The 18,737-nt window shown below is 37.5% G+C and overlaps 1 protein-coding gene across 2 annotated transcripts; it reads left to right on the top strand.

The window, feature by feature from the left end:
• The first annotated feature begins 4,706 nt into the window (after positions 1-4,706).
• On the top strand, positions 4,707-18,706 carry LOC134531255 (uncharacterized). Of its 2 annotated transcripts, none has more exons than XR_010074978.1 (7): positions 4,707-4,843; positions 10,377-10,550; positions 10,662-11,021; positions 11,724-11,938; positions 12,029-12,188; positions 13,763-13,866; positions 16,535-18,706. XR_010074978.1 is itself a non-coding variant. In XM_063366948.1 (7 exons), exons 2-7 carry the CDS (start codon positions 10,358-10,360, stop codon positions 16,577-16,579), a joined length of 1,077 nt encoding a protein of 358 aa, XP_063223018.1. In that variant the 5' UTR covers positions 4,707-4,843; positions 7,513-10,357; the 3' UTR covers positions 16,580-18,706. The 2 variants fall into 2 exon arrangements, 1 of the variants encoding a protein (XP_063223018.1); XM_063366948.1 differs by having other exon boundaries at positions 7,513-10,550.
• Positions 18,707-18,737: the final 31 nt, after the last annotated feature.

Here is an 18,737-nt window from a genome sequence, read left to right as displayed (position 1 = left end):
GGAGAACAAATATTTACAGTTTACAAATATTGCAAAACAGGATCGCCTCGGCTTTATTGCGTACTGTGACACCGAGTCATACCTTAAGCCGATATCCACCAGTTTACCTGGTGATGAGACATCTAATACTACACGGGTAAACGAACATGTACCATACGCATGCAGCATTGTGTTAGTGTGTGGATACAATAGCTCTTTGACCAGGTATGTGCAATTCGAGGGTGATAATTGTATTGCTGAAATGGTCGCAGAATTAGTTTCAATGACAAAGTGGGTATGTGATATTTATTCAAAGACGAATCATATTAAGAAGCCGACTCCAGCCGTCTCTGTAAGGCTTGCGAGTCAAACACATTGCCATATCTGTACGAAGGTATTGGCTGGGCAGAAGGTGCTCGATCACTGCCATTTGACTGGTGAAATATACGTGGTTATGCCCATTCGAAATGCAACCTGTGTTTTAGGATGCAAAAGAAACAGCTTGTCATGGTTTTCCATAATTTGCAAAATCTTGATGCCCACTTTTTAATGAATTGCACAGCCGGACGGCTCCTTTGTTGTGGAGAATCCCGGCGAGGTCAAAGTATTAGGCGTAACTCTAGAGAGTTAAAAATGTATTACTAAATACATACATGTCTCAGGTAATGCGCAAGGAGGCGTGCGCGCTGTGCGTCTTCGATTTATTGATTCACTTAACTTTTTAAATTCATCTCTGGAAACTCTCGCTGGCAATCTCATGCCGGATCAGTTGAAACTCACCCGTTCAATGTTTCCGGATGTCGCACAGTTTCAGTTAGCTACGCGTAAGTGTGTGTTTTCCTATAACTTTGTTAAGTCTAGTGAACGTTTGCAGACTGCCTCGCTACCACCAAAGGAAGTGTTCCATAACGTAATGAGTGGCACGGACGTGAGTGATCTGGACTATACTCACACTCAAAAGGCTTGGGACGTCTTCCATTGTGCCACATTGAAAGAGTACGCACTTAGTTACCTTACGGTGGATACTTGTATGCTGGCCGATATATTCGAATCTTTTCGTTTCGTTTGCCTACAGCATTATTCATTAGATCCCGCACATTACATTACCGCTCCCTCGCTCGCATGGGATGCACTTTTAATTAAAACCGGTGTGCGTCTTGAACTTGTGACCGAACCGGACATATACCTCTTCCTAGAGTCTGCCGTTCGTGGAGGTATTACAAATGTAAGTCGACGTCACGCGAAAGCTAACAATGTGTACATGTCCAATCACGACCCGAGCCTTCCGTCTTCGTACATCTGTTATTTCGATGTTAACGCACTGTATGCTCACACAATGTTAGATAAGCTTCCTGTGGGTAATTTCCGATGGGTTCCCAGGGATGAGTATACGAGTTGGGATTTCAACACCATTGACATCGATGGTGATACATCATTTTTCGCGGAAGTAGATTTGACCTTTCCCGATGATTGTCACGATCGCCTATCAGATCTGCCTCTGGCCCCTGTGAATGGCGTATGAGTAAATTACTGCTAACTCTCGCGCCGCGTACTAAATATGTTGTCCATGCTAAATCACTGCGGCACTACGTTCAGCATGGGGCGGTCATCGGCCAGGTTCACCGCGTGCGCAGGCGGCCTGGATGAGGGACTATATCGCCTTTAATGCTGAGCGTCGTGCCCAGGCTGCGAACCCCTTCGAGAAATCGTTTTTTAAATTACTGTCGAACTCGGTTTACGGGAAGAGCTTGGAAAATACGCGAAAGCATACGGATATACGCATCGCTTCACGATACGATTCCATTTATGGGGCGGCTGAGCTGATTGGTCGTCCGACATTCAAGGCTCGGCGAATCATCGATGAGGGTTTAGTCCTCATAGAGATGCAAAAAGGGACGATTACCTTTGATAGACCATTGTACACAGGTGTCGCCATTTTAGATTTATCAAAATTAGTTCTCTATAATTTTCACTATAATTACATGCAAAAGAAATTCCCTCCACAGTCTCTGCATCTCTTGTACACGGATACGGATTCTTTAATTTACCACGTTGTGTGTGACAACATTTACGATTCGATTCGCCCCGATTTAGCTTCCCGTTTTGACACTTCCAATTATGCGCCAGGTAATGAGCAATGCTTCCCCTTGGTTAATAAGGGTGTAACGGGGGTGATGAAGGATGAGGCCGCTGGCAATATCATCACGGAGTTTGTTGGTCTTCGCCCGAAGCTTTACGCGTTTAAGATGGAGGACGGTTCTTCGACGCGTAAGGCCAAGGGAATCAAGGCCAGCGCACTGTGTTCACTCCTGTTTCCTCAATACCTGGATTGCTTGCTTCAAAATTGACGGGTTCTCGCAACCCAACATCATTTCCGATCGCGAGGCCACACTGTGTTTACGGAGCGTGTGACCAAGGTAGCATTGTCTTCAAGAGATGATAAGCGTTGGCTTTCTGAAGACGGTGTCAGCACTCTACCTTGGGGACATAAGAACCTACGCCTTTCCCCGGACAACGATTAGCCCTTTCCCTTGTTACGTTCAGCTATGCTGTCGTCCCCGAGTGAGGGGTGGCCTAGCGCTCCGATCCTCCCACCCCCTCGAACCACGCACCATTACACGTGGAGAATAACCTATTGGTATGTCACTGTACACAAGTAATTTAATTTTCTCTTTTTACAAAGGCTAATTTATTTTTCTTTTACACACGTAATTTATTTTACATATGTTTCTTTAAAAAGAAATGTTAGCATTATTTATATAATTGTTTACGTGTTTAAATTATCTTTTAAAGCTAGAATGATTTTAACGTAATTTATACACGTTTATATATTTGTTTTAATTTAAAGTTAGAATGGTCTTAACGTAATTTATACACGAGTTATTTATTTTAAACATGAAATTTATTTTCTACACGTTTATATATAATTTATTTTCTACACATGTTTATATAATTTAATTTTACACATGTGAACATAATTTAATTTTCTCTTTTAAAAATAAAGAAAATTGTTATCTCTTTTACAAAGGCTAATGTAATTTATTTTACACAAGTATTTTATTTTACACATGTAATTTATTTTACATATGTTTCTTTAAAAAGAAATGTTAACATAATTTATACATATGTTTACGTGTTTTTTTATTTAAAGCTACAATGATCTTAATGTAATTTATACAAACGTTAATGATTTTTTTTAAATTTAAAGCTAGAATGTTCTTAACATAATTTATACACACGTAATTTATTTTACACACGTAACTTATTTTACCCATATTTATTTTCTCTTTACAAATCTTAACGTAATTGTTTTACACACTTGGGTTATGCTGTAGCTACTGCGTATGTATTGTTCTGCAGATCTCCCCAACACAAGATGGCTGTATCCACACGTGATGATTTGTCAACCCACATACCGAGAGAGATAGCCAAGCTGTTTTTTATGGAGGAGGTGTTGGAGGGTGAACCACATCCACCGCGGGAGCTTCGGGAACATGAGCCTGAAGTTGGTCGCAGCGATGGCTCGACGACGCGTTTTCTGCGGCCGAGGGAGTTGAAGAGTTGAAGAGTTGACAGGGCCTTCGGGGACGTGTTCCTGGGGTCGTCCGCCACACATGATTTATACCCCAAAATTAAATAAAACCAACATTCTTTTTTTTACCTGTGTGTTGTCTACATTATTTCTTTTTCCACCTCTGTATGTTCCTTGTGCTTGCTTCTTTCCTGTACGCAGCGATGGCCTGACCTTGTTTCTCTGTGGTAAACACTTTCACTGTCACCCAGCAGGTAAACACATTCCTGGTCGCCGGCGCACGAGCGAGGCTTCCAGCACGGCGTTTGTACTCGACGTAAAATAATAGTCACTATGCTTAATACTTAACTATCTTTACAATATTATAAATTTTAACTATGCTTAATACTTAACACATTGTTTGCACAATATTATCAATTTTTACTATGCTTATTACTATTTGAACGTGATCTACCACAATAGAGGTCCTACATTTTTTTAACTATGCTTATTACTTGGTGTGTTGCACAAGTACTGCCGCTAAAGACATTATTATGCCTATAATATGATGTGGGGATTATAATTGCGCAGTTTATGAGTGACGCTCCAGCGGGCAACATCTCACTCTCTGTGTGCGAGGTTTTGAGGTTATGTTTATTTAGTCATAGCTAGTATGGTGGTGTTTGTTTTAAACATACTCTGGGGGCTTATATTATAAGCATAGCGGTTGGAAATTAAACATGGCGGTTTGCTTTTCGAAATTTAAAGACATGGCGGTTGGACAATAAACAAAGGGACTTAATCATAGGTTTTTTTTTTTTTTTCAAAATTAGACATGGCAGTACCCATACAACACACATGGTTTCAGAAACGTTGCTACAACGTCGCATAGTTGCATTTTGGTTGCAGGTACTTCTGCAACGTTGTGGCAACGTTCTAAATGTTACAAATGTTTCATCCTAGCAGCAACGTTGTGGAAACGTTTCAGCAACTTCCCTTTTATAACGTTCAATTTGGCTGTTACTTTAATATCTAGCGTTAGAAAAATCCACACTGAAAACACTTTTAGTGGTACTATACACCTTTTTAAATATTACAGAATGACAATAAAATAGCTTTGAATAATTTCAGTAAACGTAAATTTTTCATATAAAATTACTTTTGGTGCTGCCAGTATAAAAAGCTGGAACACAAAATGGGAATTGTGGGTATGCAACGTTGTGAAAACGTTTTGGCAACGTCGGAATGTAAAAGAGAATTTTATCTTTGTGTTTTTCCACGTGTTTGAATGGTGTATTGTCCAACTAGCATAGGTATTGTCTGTTATAATACAAGTTTAGCTTTTGTGCTAAGGTATTTATGTTTTATGTATTTTTCTTTTTACTTTGCATTTCTCTATCTACTTCTTGTGTTTTTAGTACGAAAGTTATGTAGTGTATATAGTGTGTTCGGTAAATTGCGCTGTATTACTTTTGTTAGGTTAGAAATTTACTGTCGGAACAGTTTGTTTTGTAATGCGATTAATAATTTCTTAAGATTTTATTCTGTAAAGAGTTTGTTACTTCACGAATAATACGAAATATATTCACGGTTTCGTTAATACAAACCATTTATAGCAGGGTTATCATAAACAAGCTATTGGCGTGGAAAGCAAAACTGCTACAACTTCGTTTTAAAAGTAAAATATGATGACATTATCCTTTGTATTGGACCTTTGTTTTAATTATGTTTTGTCTTCGAGTACTATTCTCCAAAATTATTATTTTTTCTTTGAGTCTACATAAAATTTGTTTATGTAATATATTCAAACTTTTAAATATGGCTTATTGAAAATTACAATATTTCTATTGTAACTTGAAGTCAAAGCTAACTTCACTTTCGTTGTAGGTAAATATGCAGCACGGGGGCTTCTCCGAAAAAAAAAATTAAAAACATGATTTTACCGTTTTTCGCAACTACGGACGTTCCTTTATTTATTATGCAAATGGTGTAAACATGCCTTCAATAGTTTTCAAAAAATCGGCGTTTATAGTTACCGTTGTATACCTTATGTGCTAATGCAGGCAGCGCCATTATTTTTTAACACGTTCGCGACTGTGCCCGTTTCTTCGAAATATTTTCAGTCAAATATTCAAATTAATAATAATAATTTGTACTCTTGCAATTGGGCTTCCACCCGGTGGCAAGGATAATTTCTTCTCAACTTTCACTTCTCAACTCCCTGAGCCTCCTCCTGAAGTCCCTCCCTCCCTCCCTTCCCCTTTATTGCTCTCTCCTCAAGCTCATTCCAATCCCGTGCTGTTCTCACCAAAAATGCCTGTTTTCCCCTTTCTGTGTGTCTCCACTCCCTATGTACAGTGCGTGACTGATGGGAAGATCCCTAGACACGGTTGTGGTGGATATGGGGGGAACTGTAATCTTACCCGCAAAGAAGGCGGGTGGGCGTCAGTTATCGCTTGTCGCCTGAGCAGTGTATAGCTCTGCGCGCAAACATCGTATCTTGTTTAAAGTGGAGGTGCAACGCGTGGTTCGCTCGTATTTTTACTAAATGTACCTATATATTTGTAAACGCAAGAAATTATAGGTTATTTTATTCGCAATTATTATACTTCTACTATTTACGTAACAATAGCCCAGGTCGCTCTGCAGGGTTACTCCCAGGTACTTGTACTCCTCTGCTACCTTCAACTCCTGCCCCTTCCATGAATACTCTCTCTTCTCCACTATCCTCCTCCTCGTGAATCTGATCAACTTTGATTTTTTTACGTTAATCTCCATGCCATTTTCCCTTGACCAAATTGGTCGATTAGGTTAGCTTAGCAACATAAAAATTAATTTAAAACCACTCAAACGGTTTGTTGGGTTAGTATAGCTTCATTGAAAATACTGTACAATATTTGTATTGTCTGATTCGAATTCACCATTCAACATGTAGCTATGCCGACGCAACCAACCGTTCACGCGTTTTTGTAGTATTTTTATTGTAGCTTTACTAACCCAATCAACCAATTACATGGTTTTACAGAATTTTTGATGTTGCTATATTAACCAAACAACATTTTAATTACTTAATTATGTAGGGCTGTAGGAGGCGGGTACAATTTCGAAGCCGTGAGCAGAAAACGTAGCCTTCCGCCATTCCATGCTCGTTTGCCTTATAGTGCAAATTTTAAAATTATAAAAACCATACTAGTAATGTATCATTAAACAATTACCTAATGATAATAACAAGCAACAAAAATTAATGAAATCTTTAGCCTTATAATATCAAAAATTCTTTATTTAACAAAATTACATTATGAAAAAGTAGTTTTGTGGACTTTTCCGCCAAAACAAAAAAACATACACATAATGAACATGGCGGATTGCATGATCTTACAGGCTTTATAACGTCATTAGAAATTTGATTTCTCAATAACTATTGAATGTAAATACCATTTGCAATGTAGGTAAACGGACGTCTCTAAAGTCAAAAAAAAGTATAGGCGTATTTTTAAAACTTTTTTAACACCCACACAGTCCCGCACGTCTAACAAACATCATGGCATATTGCATTATCACATACGCTATTTAACGTAATTTGAAAATTCAATTTCTCAAAAACTATTGGAGGTATATCAACACCATTTGCAAGGTAGGTAAAGAGACGTCTCTAAAGCCCAAAAAAGGTATAGGCGTATTTTTAAAAAAAAAATTTTGGAGAAGCCCCCGTGCTGCATATTTATCCTGTTTTAGTATAGGCCCCCTAATTACTTTTTGTTTAGGTTTGAAACCCATATTCTTTTGAGGTTATGTATATCGTACCTGGGATTCGATGCGATTATATTTTTGTAAATAATTTTTATTGTGTGCTGTTTGCATATTCAAGCAAAATGTAGTCTTTACTATTTGATATAATTACCAAAGTGTTATCCACATTTATCATACCTTGTACCCTTTAATGTATAATCTTACACAGTTTCCAGAGCTAGCAAGTGTACAAACCAAACCTGCCTAACTTGTGTTTTTGTTTTAATCACTAGTGTTGAAGATACCATTGGAATCAAATGAATTTGTAGACAAGATTTAACGACAATGTATGGTGCTGGCAAAAGAAAGCGGAAATCAATAGCATGCATTTCAAAAAGACATTTCAACCGATTAATTTACAATGCTACAGAGAATGAAACAGAACATGCAGTGTATGTACATCATAATGACATCAGTACATTACCTCAAGAAAATGATAGTGGTAATTGTATTTCTCACGAAATATTGAACTCCCGCATTGCTCATAGTTCAGATTTTCTCCAAACAACAAGTAGGGCTACATACAATAATGATGCAGACAGTTCAGTGATACATGGCACGGAACAAGAACAAACATCACAATCACGAATTACAAACAATGATGATAAATTTTGTGATGGCAGGAGTACAGACGTTGTATTCAGCAGTGATTCAGATAATAACGTTGAGGAAGTAGTATGTCGACCATGTAATTTGGACAGTGTCCCTGTTGATTTAAATTTGAGAAAACATGTGGCATTATGGGCAACTGAGTACAATATTCCTCAAAATGCTGTCTCTTCTCTATTAAAAATAATTAAACCACATTTACCTATACATGAAATACCTAAAGATGCTCGTACCTTGTTGAACACGCCTCGAAGTATCTTCATTCATGACATGCCACCTGGGAAGTACTGTCACTTTGGGCTGGAAAAAGCTTGCAGGGAAATAATTTGTGATTTGAAGAAGTACAACATTGATAATACATATTTGCAGCTACTGGTAAACATAGATGGTTTACCATTGTCTAAATCATCCTCTAGTTGCATTTGGCCAATATTATGCTCTTTACCTGCATTGAACAAAGTATGTGTTGTGGGTGTGTATCATGGTTATGAAAAACCGAGAAGTGCCAATGATTTTCTACAAAAATTTGTTACTGAGGCTTCACATTTAGTTCACAATGGTATTATTGTAGAAAACGAAACAACAGCAGTAAAAATTCATGCATTGATCTGTGATGCACCAGCTAAAGCATTTGTATTGTACATTAAAGGTCATAGTGGATATAACAGCTGTGTTAAGTGTACTGTTCAAGGGCAGTACAAAGAAAGAAGAGTTTGTTTTCCTGGGATAAATTTTAACAAAAGGTGCGATGAAGATTTCGTCAGCAACACTGATGAAGATTTTCATATGGGTGCAACAATATTGACACAGATTCCACATTTTGGTCCTGTTTCCAGTGTTCCTTTTGATTACATGCACCTAGTATGTTTAGGTGTAATGAAAAAAATGTTAATATTGTGGATGAAAGGTTCTTTGTCAGTACGTTTATCTTCAAAAATGGTTTCTGAAGTTTCAAAAGCACTTTTAGAAATAAAGGGCAGCATTCCCAATGATTTCAGCAGGTCACCAAGATCACTAGCAGAAATTAATAACTGGAAGGCCACAGAGTTCCGCCAGTTTCTTTTATATACTGGTCCTGTTGTTATGAAAGAATACCTAACCAAGGATGTATATACACATTTTCTTACCCTGCATGTTGCAGTATCACTTCTCATAAGTCCTCGAGTTTCAGAATGTAGTGTACAGTATGCTAGCAAGTTACTGAAACATTTTGTGCAGTCTTTTGGGATCTTGTATGGAAATGAAAACATATCCCATAATGTTCATGGACTTCTGCATCTGAGTGAGGATGTTCTGAAGTATGGCCCACTAGATTTGTTTAGTGCTTTTCGGTTTGAAAGTTATATGCAAACATTAAAAAAATTGATCCGTAAAAATGAGAAACCATTAGAGCAATTATCTCGAAGATACATAGAACAGAACATAAGTCTATCATCTTCACCAGTAGAGAAGATATGTGAATTTTATCATCCACACACAGATGGTCCTGTACCACCTGATTTGCAGCCAAAGGAGCAATACAGATGTTACAAGAATAATTTATTTAGTATTGATATTATTAGTAGTGAAAAAAATAATTGCTGTTTCCTGTATAATGGAACAACAGTGTCAGTACAAAACATTATATATTGTCAAAGAGATGGGTATTTCATTGTGGGCTATGAAAATTTGTCTCAGAGAAGCCTTTATGTTAAGCCATGTGATTTAAATTTGTTAGGTATTAACATTGTCAACAAAATGCATGTGCTCAAATCATGGCCAGTAGACATGATTTGTTGCAAAATGTGGAATATATACTACAAAGGTAAACATATTGTATTACCTTTAATACATTCTCGGAAAAACTAGTCTTCTGCTCATTTTGCATGGTATCAAACATGAACTTTAAATATTTCAAATCTGTGTAATGAGTTGTACATAATTTGATATTGTGAAAAATTCATACGAATCATTGATAAGACAAAGAATATTCTTGTGGCTATTTGCCATTAAGTGTTTACTGTTTGGAGGCATTGCCTGTTATACAAATTTCTACATGCGGTCCCCAGTAAGGGCCTGTAACAAACTATTTAGGTAGTTATAGCTCAACAGGTACGCAAAGTGAGAACCCTACATAGAATTGCAGACTTAATGTACAAGAGGTGTAAAATGTCTTCAGCAGAATGCAACTGGGGACCCACACATGTTTCACATATAGCCTGTGTACGCAGAGACAGGACATTCTCAGGGATGAAGTGGACCTTCTGACCTTAAATTCCTCTGCAGTCTACTGGATTGAGAACCTGGATATATTACTGTGACACATATTTGCGTGTGCTGTATATTATCTAAACATATATATATATACTTTTTTTAATGCAGTATTGTATTGTGACTGTCAGTCATAAGTATCTGAATTGCCATATAATATATAAATGATGTGTGTGCGTAAAAGTGTGGTGTATTGAATCAGTTTCTCAAAAATATGAGATGAATAAATTTCACGTAGTGCAATTTGAAGATGGGCTGCAAGTAGTGCCTGGAATTTGGCTGCAAGAAGGAGAATTATGCTATTGGCCAGATACTGAATCTCAGACAAAACTGATGAAGGCCATTTGCAATGCAGAACCACCATCACCTGAATGGTTATCTCTAAACATTCTGAGAATATTTGGAGAATCAGGTAAGATTTTTTGTAAGGTATAAGGCTTGATGTACTAACTGTTGTGTCTGTGCATTATAGTATGTTTAAGTACTGCAGCAAAAAATATTTTCCAAGTGTTAATATTTTCAGATACCTACGAGAATGCAGTTCACAAATTAAAATTGTGTGAACGGTTTTCTGATGTTGAAAGTGGACCAGACAGCTTGAATAAAAGGAAAAAAAGGCAAATGAGAGCAAAAAGAGTTCCAGAGACAGAAGACTCTGAAACAGAATTGGAGGAAGAAACTAGTCAGTCACTGCTGCCACCGTTGCCCAAATGCCCGAACTCATTCAGACCACAATGTGCATCAACACAAAAAGAGTGGATGAGCACTAAGTTTAGAAGTAATGAGCCTACTATGAAACAAACTTCTGGGGTAAATAATTCTGTTGGTAGCGCTTCGCCCATGGAGGTCACTGTACAGCGTAAAGAAGCTGGAGTGTCAACAGGTAAATGGTTATTTTCTAATTTTGTATAGCCTAGTTTTTTCAAGTTCATTTGAGAACTTCTGACAGCCCTACTCCTATTATTCTTTTGCCTGTTATATACAAAAATTTAGTCTTGTTTACATTTGATTTGGACCCAAAATATTCCATAATTATCTGCATATATAAACATAAAAAGCAGCAAAGAATGTTTGTGTACACTTATATTTAAGTACCAGTATTTCAAGTTTCTATTATAATTCTAGATGCTTAGGATATGATATAGTTAAGGTAAACAAGGCGATACTATATAATTCATATGATTCTTCACGTAATAAAAACACTGAAGTGTATTCATGTGATCTATGCAATACATTTTGAAAACTCTCATTAAAATATTGATTAAGTGGTAATTGCCAACACCAAATCAGAAGAGTGTAATTTTTCTGTAGTAGCATTTTGGTTACTTGCGTATAAACAACTCTGCAAGTTGAGTAGAATGTTCAATGCATTTATATGTAGAAATTTTTTACTACTTTTTTCCTACTTTGCTGTATTTACATTGGTCACTATTTGATAACAACAGAAAGGTTGTACGAACTGGGTATTTGTTTCAACTGTTGATTTAAAGATTGTGAAAAGTAGCCTGAATTAACTATAGACTATTACTTTCTTGATGACAAATTATGTTCTTCCTGAAAACGAAGTTTGTTTTGATGTTTCCAGAATTTGAGAAGTTGGTACTCAAAAAGCTGAACATAATAACATATAAACTTGAGTCATTGGAAGAAAAACTTAGAAATCTGGAAAGCGCTAAACTGACTACAGTTTGTGAACAACCATCAGAGCGGATTCCAAGCAATATGTTTCCGCTAGCATCATTGACAGCTGTAGAAGAACTTGAGTTGCTGCTGCAAAACCCTTCTTATTTTGATTCAGTGGTAAAGTATAATTTGAATCATACCACTATAATCTTTCTAATTATATACTTGTTTGCATAACAAAACTAAATAATAAAACTTCTGTTCTAGGTATTCTACTTGAAAACTATAGGTGGAGTAAATATCACAGATGTAACATTTTCAGTAATGAAAAAGATTTTATCTAATGAAGTCGCTATGGAATACAGCTATTTCGGTTTCAAAGGGAAGAAAACATTTAAAAACCTAAAATTATCTGAAGTGGTTATAAGTAAGTACACATTAAATTTTATTTTTGTCAGTTATATTGGTTCTTTAATAAGCTTATTTTGATACATACTCGAAATTGTCATGTCTATTAATGTGCTGTTACTTCAGAAAACACAGAATATCAATAACTAGCTGTTTCCCATAACTTTTTCAGCATTGAGTTTTTTTATTTACAAACAATTCTAAATGAAAAGGATTTTAAGTATAATATTGTGACAAGGGCTACTCACAGCTAGATTCCTATTAACCTCCCCCCCCCCCCCCCCCCCAAATTCCATGCTTAACTATATCTAAGAGAGCTTCCGTCAGGTAGTACTGTCCCAGAGTCTGATTGTAAATAGCTTACAATCCACTGTGGCTGATCACCTCTAATCTCTTCCGAGTGACAATAGTAAGCAAGGGTTTTGATAATGGGGGGCGTAGGTGCAAGCTTCATTTCGAGATTCAAAATGGCGAATAACATCTCAGAAAGAATCGAAGTTAACAGAGATAAGTTTTTTCAGTTGTCTGTCATACTTTTCAGATAAACTTAAAAAAAAAATGCCCTCTCTGAATGCACAAATGATACAATCATCAACACTAACACTGATTGGTACAGTTACTATTTAGTCAACAGTATATTACAGAAAATGTTTCCTATTTTTTTCTATCTGTTTTAAATAAAGAGTTGCTGAAGGCTAGTGTTTAATTTTTGTTCTGTGTTGAAAAAAATACAAAGTATGTATTTTAAATGTGTCTTGAAATATTTATGTAATTATGAACCAGCTTTATCAGGCTTCACATTAAATGCTTAATGCTTCATATTTAGTAACCGACTGACCAGAACTGTCAGTCTAATTCTAAAACTTACTTCAAAGTAGAAGATAAATGCAACATTTATAACATTATAGATCTTCACACGTAGGTGTTAGAGTGGGAAAGGGGGAAAGATGTGGGTGGGTAGTGGAAAGAGGTGGAAAGTTGGGTGGGTAGTGGAAATAGGTATAGAGGTAGGTGGGTAGTGGAAAGGGGGAAGGAGTTTGTTGGATAGGGGGACAGGGATAAAGAGGTGTGTGGGTGTGTTAGGGGACAATTAGGAAAATAGGTGGATGGGTGGGCAGGCAAATAAGTGGAAAATGGGCATTGCAGCGCATGCCGGGTACATCTAGTGAAATAATAAAGGTTAGTAAAAAATCATAAGTACTTATTATGTATTTTCACTTTTCAGGTTTCTTGAAATAGCATGTTAATTACATTTGACGTAATATTAATTTTATCACACCTTCGGTGTTAGGTAGCCAAGTTTTGTGTTGTGATCCAACTATGTAGCCCTCAACAGATATTTTGCTTGGGAGGCCAAACACCTGCTGTTTCATTTGTTTTGTGTATGTTTATTCTATAACAAAGTAACTATAAATAGTTCATGTTTTTGTATTGAAAATAAATTTTGGTAGTTTGTGATACAGAACTAATAGATATCCACATGTTGAGATATCCACATACATAGTTTCTTACAATTTTGGTATTATTTACTGAATCCTTAACAAGTTACTGTGTTAATGTGACACAAGTTTATTTACGTAAACTTTTTCTTAGGTGTTGTACGCTGTCATGTTCGTGATGCTACTGAGAAAGCAGTAGGCGACAAGAGTCGCTGCATGGCTGAAGCATGCAAGGACAAGATTGTCAAGGAGCATTCAGTATGTGAAATATTGATTATTATATTTACTGTTCCAGTGTTTGTGCAACAATTGATTTTATGTAGTCATCAATATACTACTCTCCTCTAAGGACAAAAAAGTATAAAGTGTAAAAAAAGATGTAATACAGAGCTGATTTTGCCACCTAAGGAAGTTAGTGTAAAATGCACAATGTGTAACATGGGGGTTGTACTATAAATACCTAACTGTATATCCTTGAAATTCTTGCGTGAATGTGTTAAGTAGGAGTGAGTTGTAAAATTTTATTTTCAGTGAAACAAAAAGTTAACTATTTATTTGGAAGACACCTATTTACTTATGTATATGAGATTGAATTGTGAGAATAGATACCAGTACTCAAGTGTTGCTTAATTCAAAGTTGTTGGTTCTTTGTCAGTGGGAAGAGGAAAATGGGCCTTGAATTCACATGATTGTTAATATTTTATTATGATGTTTCACCTCTCGTCCCTTTAATAAGAAATTTTAGAACTAGTGTGCTCTAGCCTAAGGCTAAAAAATGTAAGAACTAATTACTTACCATTTTCGAGATAGGAATTTTTCGGTGTTTTTAAGAGGCAATATGTCGTTTCAAATATAAAAGTCAGCACTTTTGAGACACAAAGATCCGTGTTCACAAAATGGTCATTACAAACTGCACTCAACTTTTAGTATCATGTTTGGTGGGAATGTAAAATATTATTAGAAAATAATGTAAATTTGGCGTGTAACAGTTTTCTGCTATGCAGTTATACTCTATATACTACACGATGAAAAAGTAATGCGAAGCAAACACTGCACATGCACAACGAAAACATAATTGCATTTATTTTTATCTCTATCTGGAGAGATAAAAATAAATTTTAGTTTTATATTTTATCTGTGCAGAACAGAGAAAATGTGAGACTAAAAATGTCCTACTGTGTATTGATTGATCCTGTATGTTATCACAATGGAAGAAAGGCATTGGCTGTAAAACATCACCTGCTGTTGGTTATCACTGCTACTATATGCTACCCTGCACCCATTGCAAGCACCGTGAACGTATAATCTGTGCTTAGCTTGCTATGCCTATGCTCCTATCTGCTACTATAGTAATATAGGCATAGCAAGCTAAGCACAGATTAGACGTTCACGGTGCTTGGAATGGGTGTAGGGTAGCATGTGTTAATTTTGTGATCTGCAGTGCCAAAACGCCCGGTGCACGTGGACTTATTCACCCTACGTGCTTTATTCATTTTCATCCTTAAGATTTTACTTCTGTGCTCAGTCAATTCACACATTTAAATACTCTTAGTTTGTTTGCTTACCAAATGAATAGAGAGAGGGCTGAAATGCCATTTTGTCTTTACTCACGTAAATTGTAATATTATGGATTACTCTTGTTAGTAAAATTATATCAAAAATACAATTATGGGAAATATAAATGATTTTGTATGTTTCAATATTTTCTCATGCTAAAATTTAAAAAATCCGACCTCCAAAAATTCCTATCCATATGTATTATTAATGCACTAAGTCAATAGGAAACTCAGTAAACATGTAGAAATAATTTTAGACTAAATTAATTTGAAGCGGGTGTATCTTCAGAGTTCGTACATGCGCCTTCCTTCCACCCCTCTCCTCACGTCATTATACTCCTCTCCTACCCCCTCCCTCTCGCCATTAATTTTTTACAGGTGAATTCTTATGTGTCTGGTGTGCGGTGCGCCATTTCCCCTCCGCGCTTGCGCAATCGTGTTAGGCTCTATTATTTAAGGGCTCGCAGAGCTCATTGGAGCCTCTTCTTTTCAACTGAGTTTTAGTAGAAACAACAAGTATTGTTGTTGCCGTTCTGTCAGATTTAATCACGTCATTGCTGTTGGTCGTCATAATGTTTTGTAAATTTGTATCTGTTAAATTTTCGTTCGGGCATGTCTGACAGAACTTTACTTAAATTCACTTTGGGAAATAAACGTGCTGGTGTAGCGGGGTTGAGAACTCATGTCTAAAGGATCATAACCTTTAATAATTTTGAATTTATGCTAGCCAGCTTATAACCTTCTGCAACGACGACCACGGTGAATAATACGCGTGTACGGCCATGCAATCTCTAGTCCGCCGCGTCGAATGAAGTACTGTCAGGTTTGGTAGAGTAATAAACCATCGTGTAACTTGTACTTTGTCTCGGTTTGTATGTCAATGCTTGAATTTTTGAGAGTCATTGTTTGTAACTGAATTTGTTGGGCTTGCGCGCTTTGTAGGGTGCGCAGTTTTTTGGGGCGTTTAGTCCTTTTACCTTGATCGTGGTGAATTGCTTTGAACTAGACCAGGGATTGCATGTGTCATAACGATTTTTTTGTTGTATATTTGGCGTAGGTAAATTGATCATTGTTGTGTTACGTATCTAATCAGTTTATTGTTAATCGCTTGTTCGAATACGTATAGAGTTTACTAAACTATATATGGTTTTGCTATTTTGGTTATATTTATTTGTTTTTCTCTCATACCACGTAAGGGTTTCCTCCACAGTGTAGCTACTCATTTCCTATCCAGCTAGGAACTTCGCATTAACGTGAGGTGTTATACACCAAGTTTGTAGTCTCTTGCGAATTCCGTATCCCAAGGGGCTGCAAATAAACTGCGCTACTATGCTTGCGTAGCTTCTGTGCTGTGTTGTTCCCTGTTACAGTATCACTACCATCATGGCTGCTCCGTCCGTGGGCTGGGTGTATAAATGTTCTAAGAGCGAGCTGCTGCAGCACTTTGAGGACAACGGCCTTGTCTACGAGCCTTCCGAGACCGTGGCGGACTTGCGCGCCAGGCTCGTAAAGTTCGTCCGGACGTCATGGGACGCGGCGAGTGCGGACTCTCCTCTGCCCGCTCCCGTTAGCGTGAGCTCGTCGTTTAATTTGAAACTTTTTTTTTCAACTTTGAAATCTCTGCCTTCCTTGGACGATGCCGAGCCCAAGGCGGCTTTGACATTTCTGTTAGAAGCACATAGGATCAATGAGCTTAATCTTGTTTCTGAAACTGACTTTCTAAAGGCTCTGCTTAGTAAGTGCGGAAGCCACTATCAGGAATTGTTAACGAACGCGATTCGCAATAGGTCTACCTTTTCAGATTTTAAGTCACAAGTTCTACGTCTAGCATGTCCTCCACGGGTCCTTGACACCTGTAAAAGAGATTTAGTTTACAGGTTTCAGTTTCCTAACGAGTCAGTTGTAACATTTATAAACTCGGTTTTGTCTTACGTTGAAGTGTTAGAATTGACTCTGCTTGAGGCTGAAGTGGTAGACATTATATTAGGAAACATCTCACCTCTGTGCCTTCAGCACTCAGCTGAAATTCGCTTGAAGGTTTTTTCTATGCCAAGGTGGCCACCTATCAAGGACGCATGGTAATAACTCAATACCATGGGACGTAATTTAGCCGGCACCAGGGCCTTGCGGGCATGGCCAGATTTGCCAGTAAAGAAAATTACGCCATTTTCCTTAACGTACGGAACATTTACATTAGCCGCCAAGTCGTTTTTGACTCCTTCACAAAAGGGATCCTGTGCCTGGCAATCACGTATACTGAAATAAGATTCAGGGAACACTTTAACGACATTAACGTGAACAGGCTCAGGCTCAAGCGTGGCCCGAGTTAAAGGCCGACGTAAGAAATTTTATCCGCTCCTGTCACGACTGTCAGGTGTCAAAGCCCCCTCAGAACACCAGAGTGGGGCTGTATGGTGCAGACGCCCCCGTCGCCCCCTGGCATGTAGTACATATGGACATTTTCGGCCCCCTCACCCGGTCCCGCAAGGGTAATAATTGTATTTTGGTTCTCCTAGACATATTCACTAAATTTGTCATTTTGATACCTTTAAAGAACATGAAGGCCACCACGATAGTCAAATCACTGAGGGATTGTGTTTGGAAACTGTTCGGCGCTCCCGCCATGTTAGTGACCGATAATGCTAAATATTTTCAGTCCACGGTCTATAAAAACATGTGTCTGGAATGGGCTGTGAAACCGATTTTCAGCAGTGCTTACTATTCTAAGGGTAACCAATCTGAACGCCTAAATAAGGTCCTTAAGGCCACTCTCATTTCCTTTTACCGTGATGATCAAACGTTGTGGGACACAGATTTAGATTTTATTAACGTTGGATTAAATTCTGCTCATCACTCGGCCTCTGGATTTCCGCCCTCGATTCCTTTCTTAGGTAGGGAAATTACCCACCCGCTTCTTAATCAGTGGGGCCTCCCTTCTTGTGAGACCGTACTCGACAGCGCCTCCCTAGACGCCGTTCTCGATACTGTGTCGTGTAACTTGCGTAAGGCCCGCGAGGCTGTGGCAGCTACGTTTAATAAGACGCGCACTGAGCATGGTTTTAGTGTAGGTAACAAGGTTTTATGCCGGAGCTTTGTTCTCCCCTCCCGCATTGATAACCTTAATGTAAAATTGTTACCGCCGTATTATGGCCCCTTTGAGATCATAAGATTTCTGGGTCCTAATACGGCGTTGCTCAGATGTTCTTCGAATAAGAAGAAATACAAAAAATGCCACGTTAGTCATTTGAAATTGTACTGCTCTGCATAGCATCCTTTAGTATAGTTTATGTGGTGGCTGTAAATTTTCTTTTTACCTTTAGAAACTGGTACGTTGAAGCACTGTTGTCTTTCGTCATAGTAACATGATTTAGTTTGAAAGTTTGTTATTGTATATTTAAATTAATATTTGTATATATTCAGCTGTCTAACGTTTTTATATTCTAAAATTGGTTTGTTTGTTTCTGCCTATGATGTAATTTAATGTTATTATTACCTTTTTCCCCACTTTTGTATAGCCTTATCCAAAAAAAAAAAAAAAAAAATATACTGCCTGGGTTCGGTTGTTTCCTCGTT

The sequence above is a fragment of the Bacillus rossius genome, chromosome 3, assembly GCF_032445375.1.
Source record: "Bacillus rossius redtenbacheri isolate Brsri chromosome 3, Brsri_v3, whole genome shotgun sequence".
Lineage (NCBI taxonomy): Eukaryota > Metazoa > Arthropoda > Insecta > Phasmatodea > Bacillidae > Bacillus > Bacillus rossius.
Note: the sequence above shows the minus strand (reverse complement) of the source record. Positions and strands in the feature narration are given on the sequence as shown.

Excerpts from the sequence above, each read along its gene's own strand:
- LOC134531255 (XM_063366948.1), top strand. The coding sequence starts at position 10,358 with ATGAATAAATTTCACGTAGTGCAATTTGAAGATGGGCTGCAAGTAGTG. Across the intron at positions 11,022-11,723 it reads AGAAGCTGGAGTGTCAACAG|AATTTGAGAAGTTGGTACTC; the intron begins GTAAATGGTTAT and ends TGATGTTTCCAG. Across the intron at positions 13,867-16,534 it reads AGATTGTCAAGGAGCATTCA|TATCACTACCATCATGGCTG; the intron begins GTATGTGAAATA and ends TCCCTGTTACAG.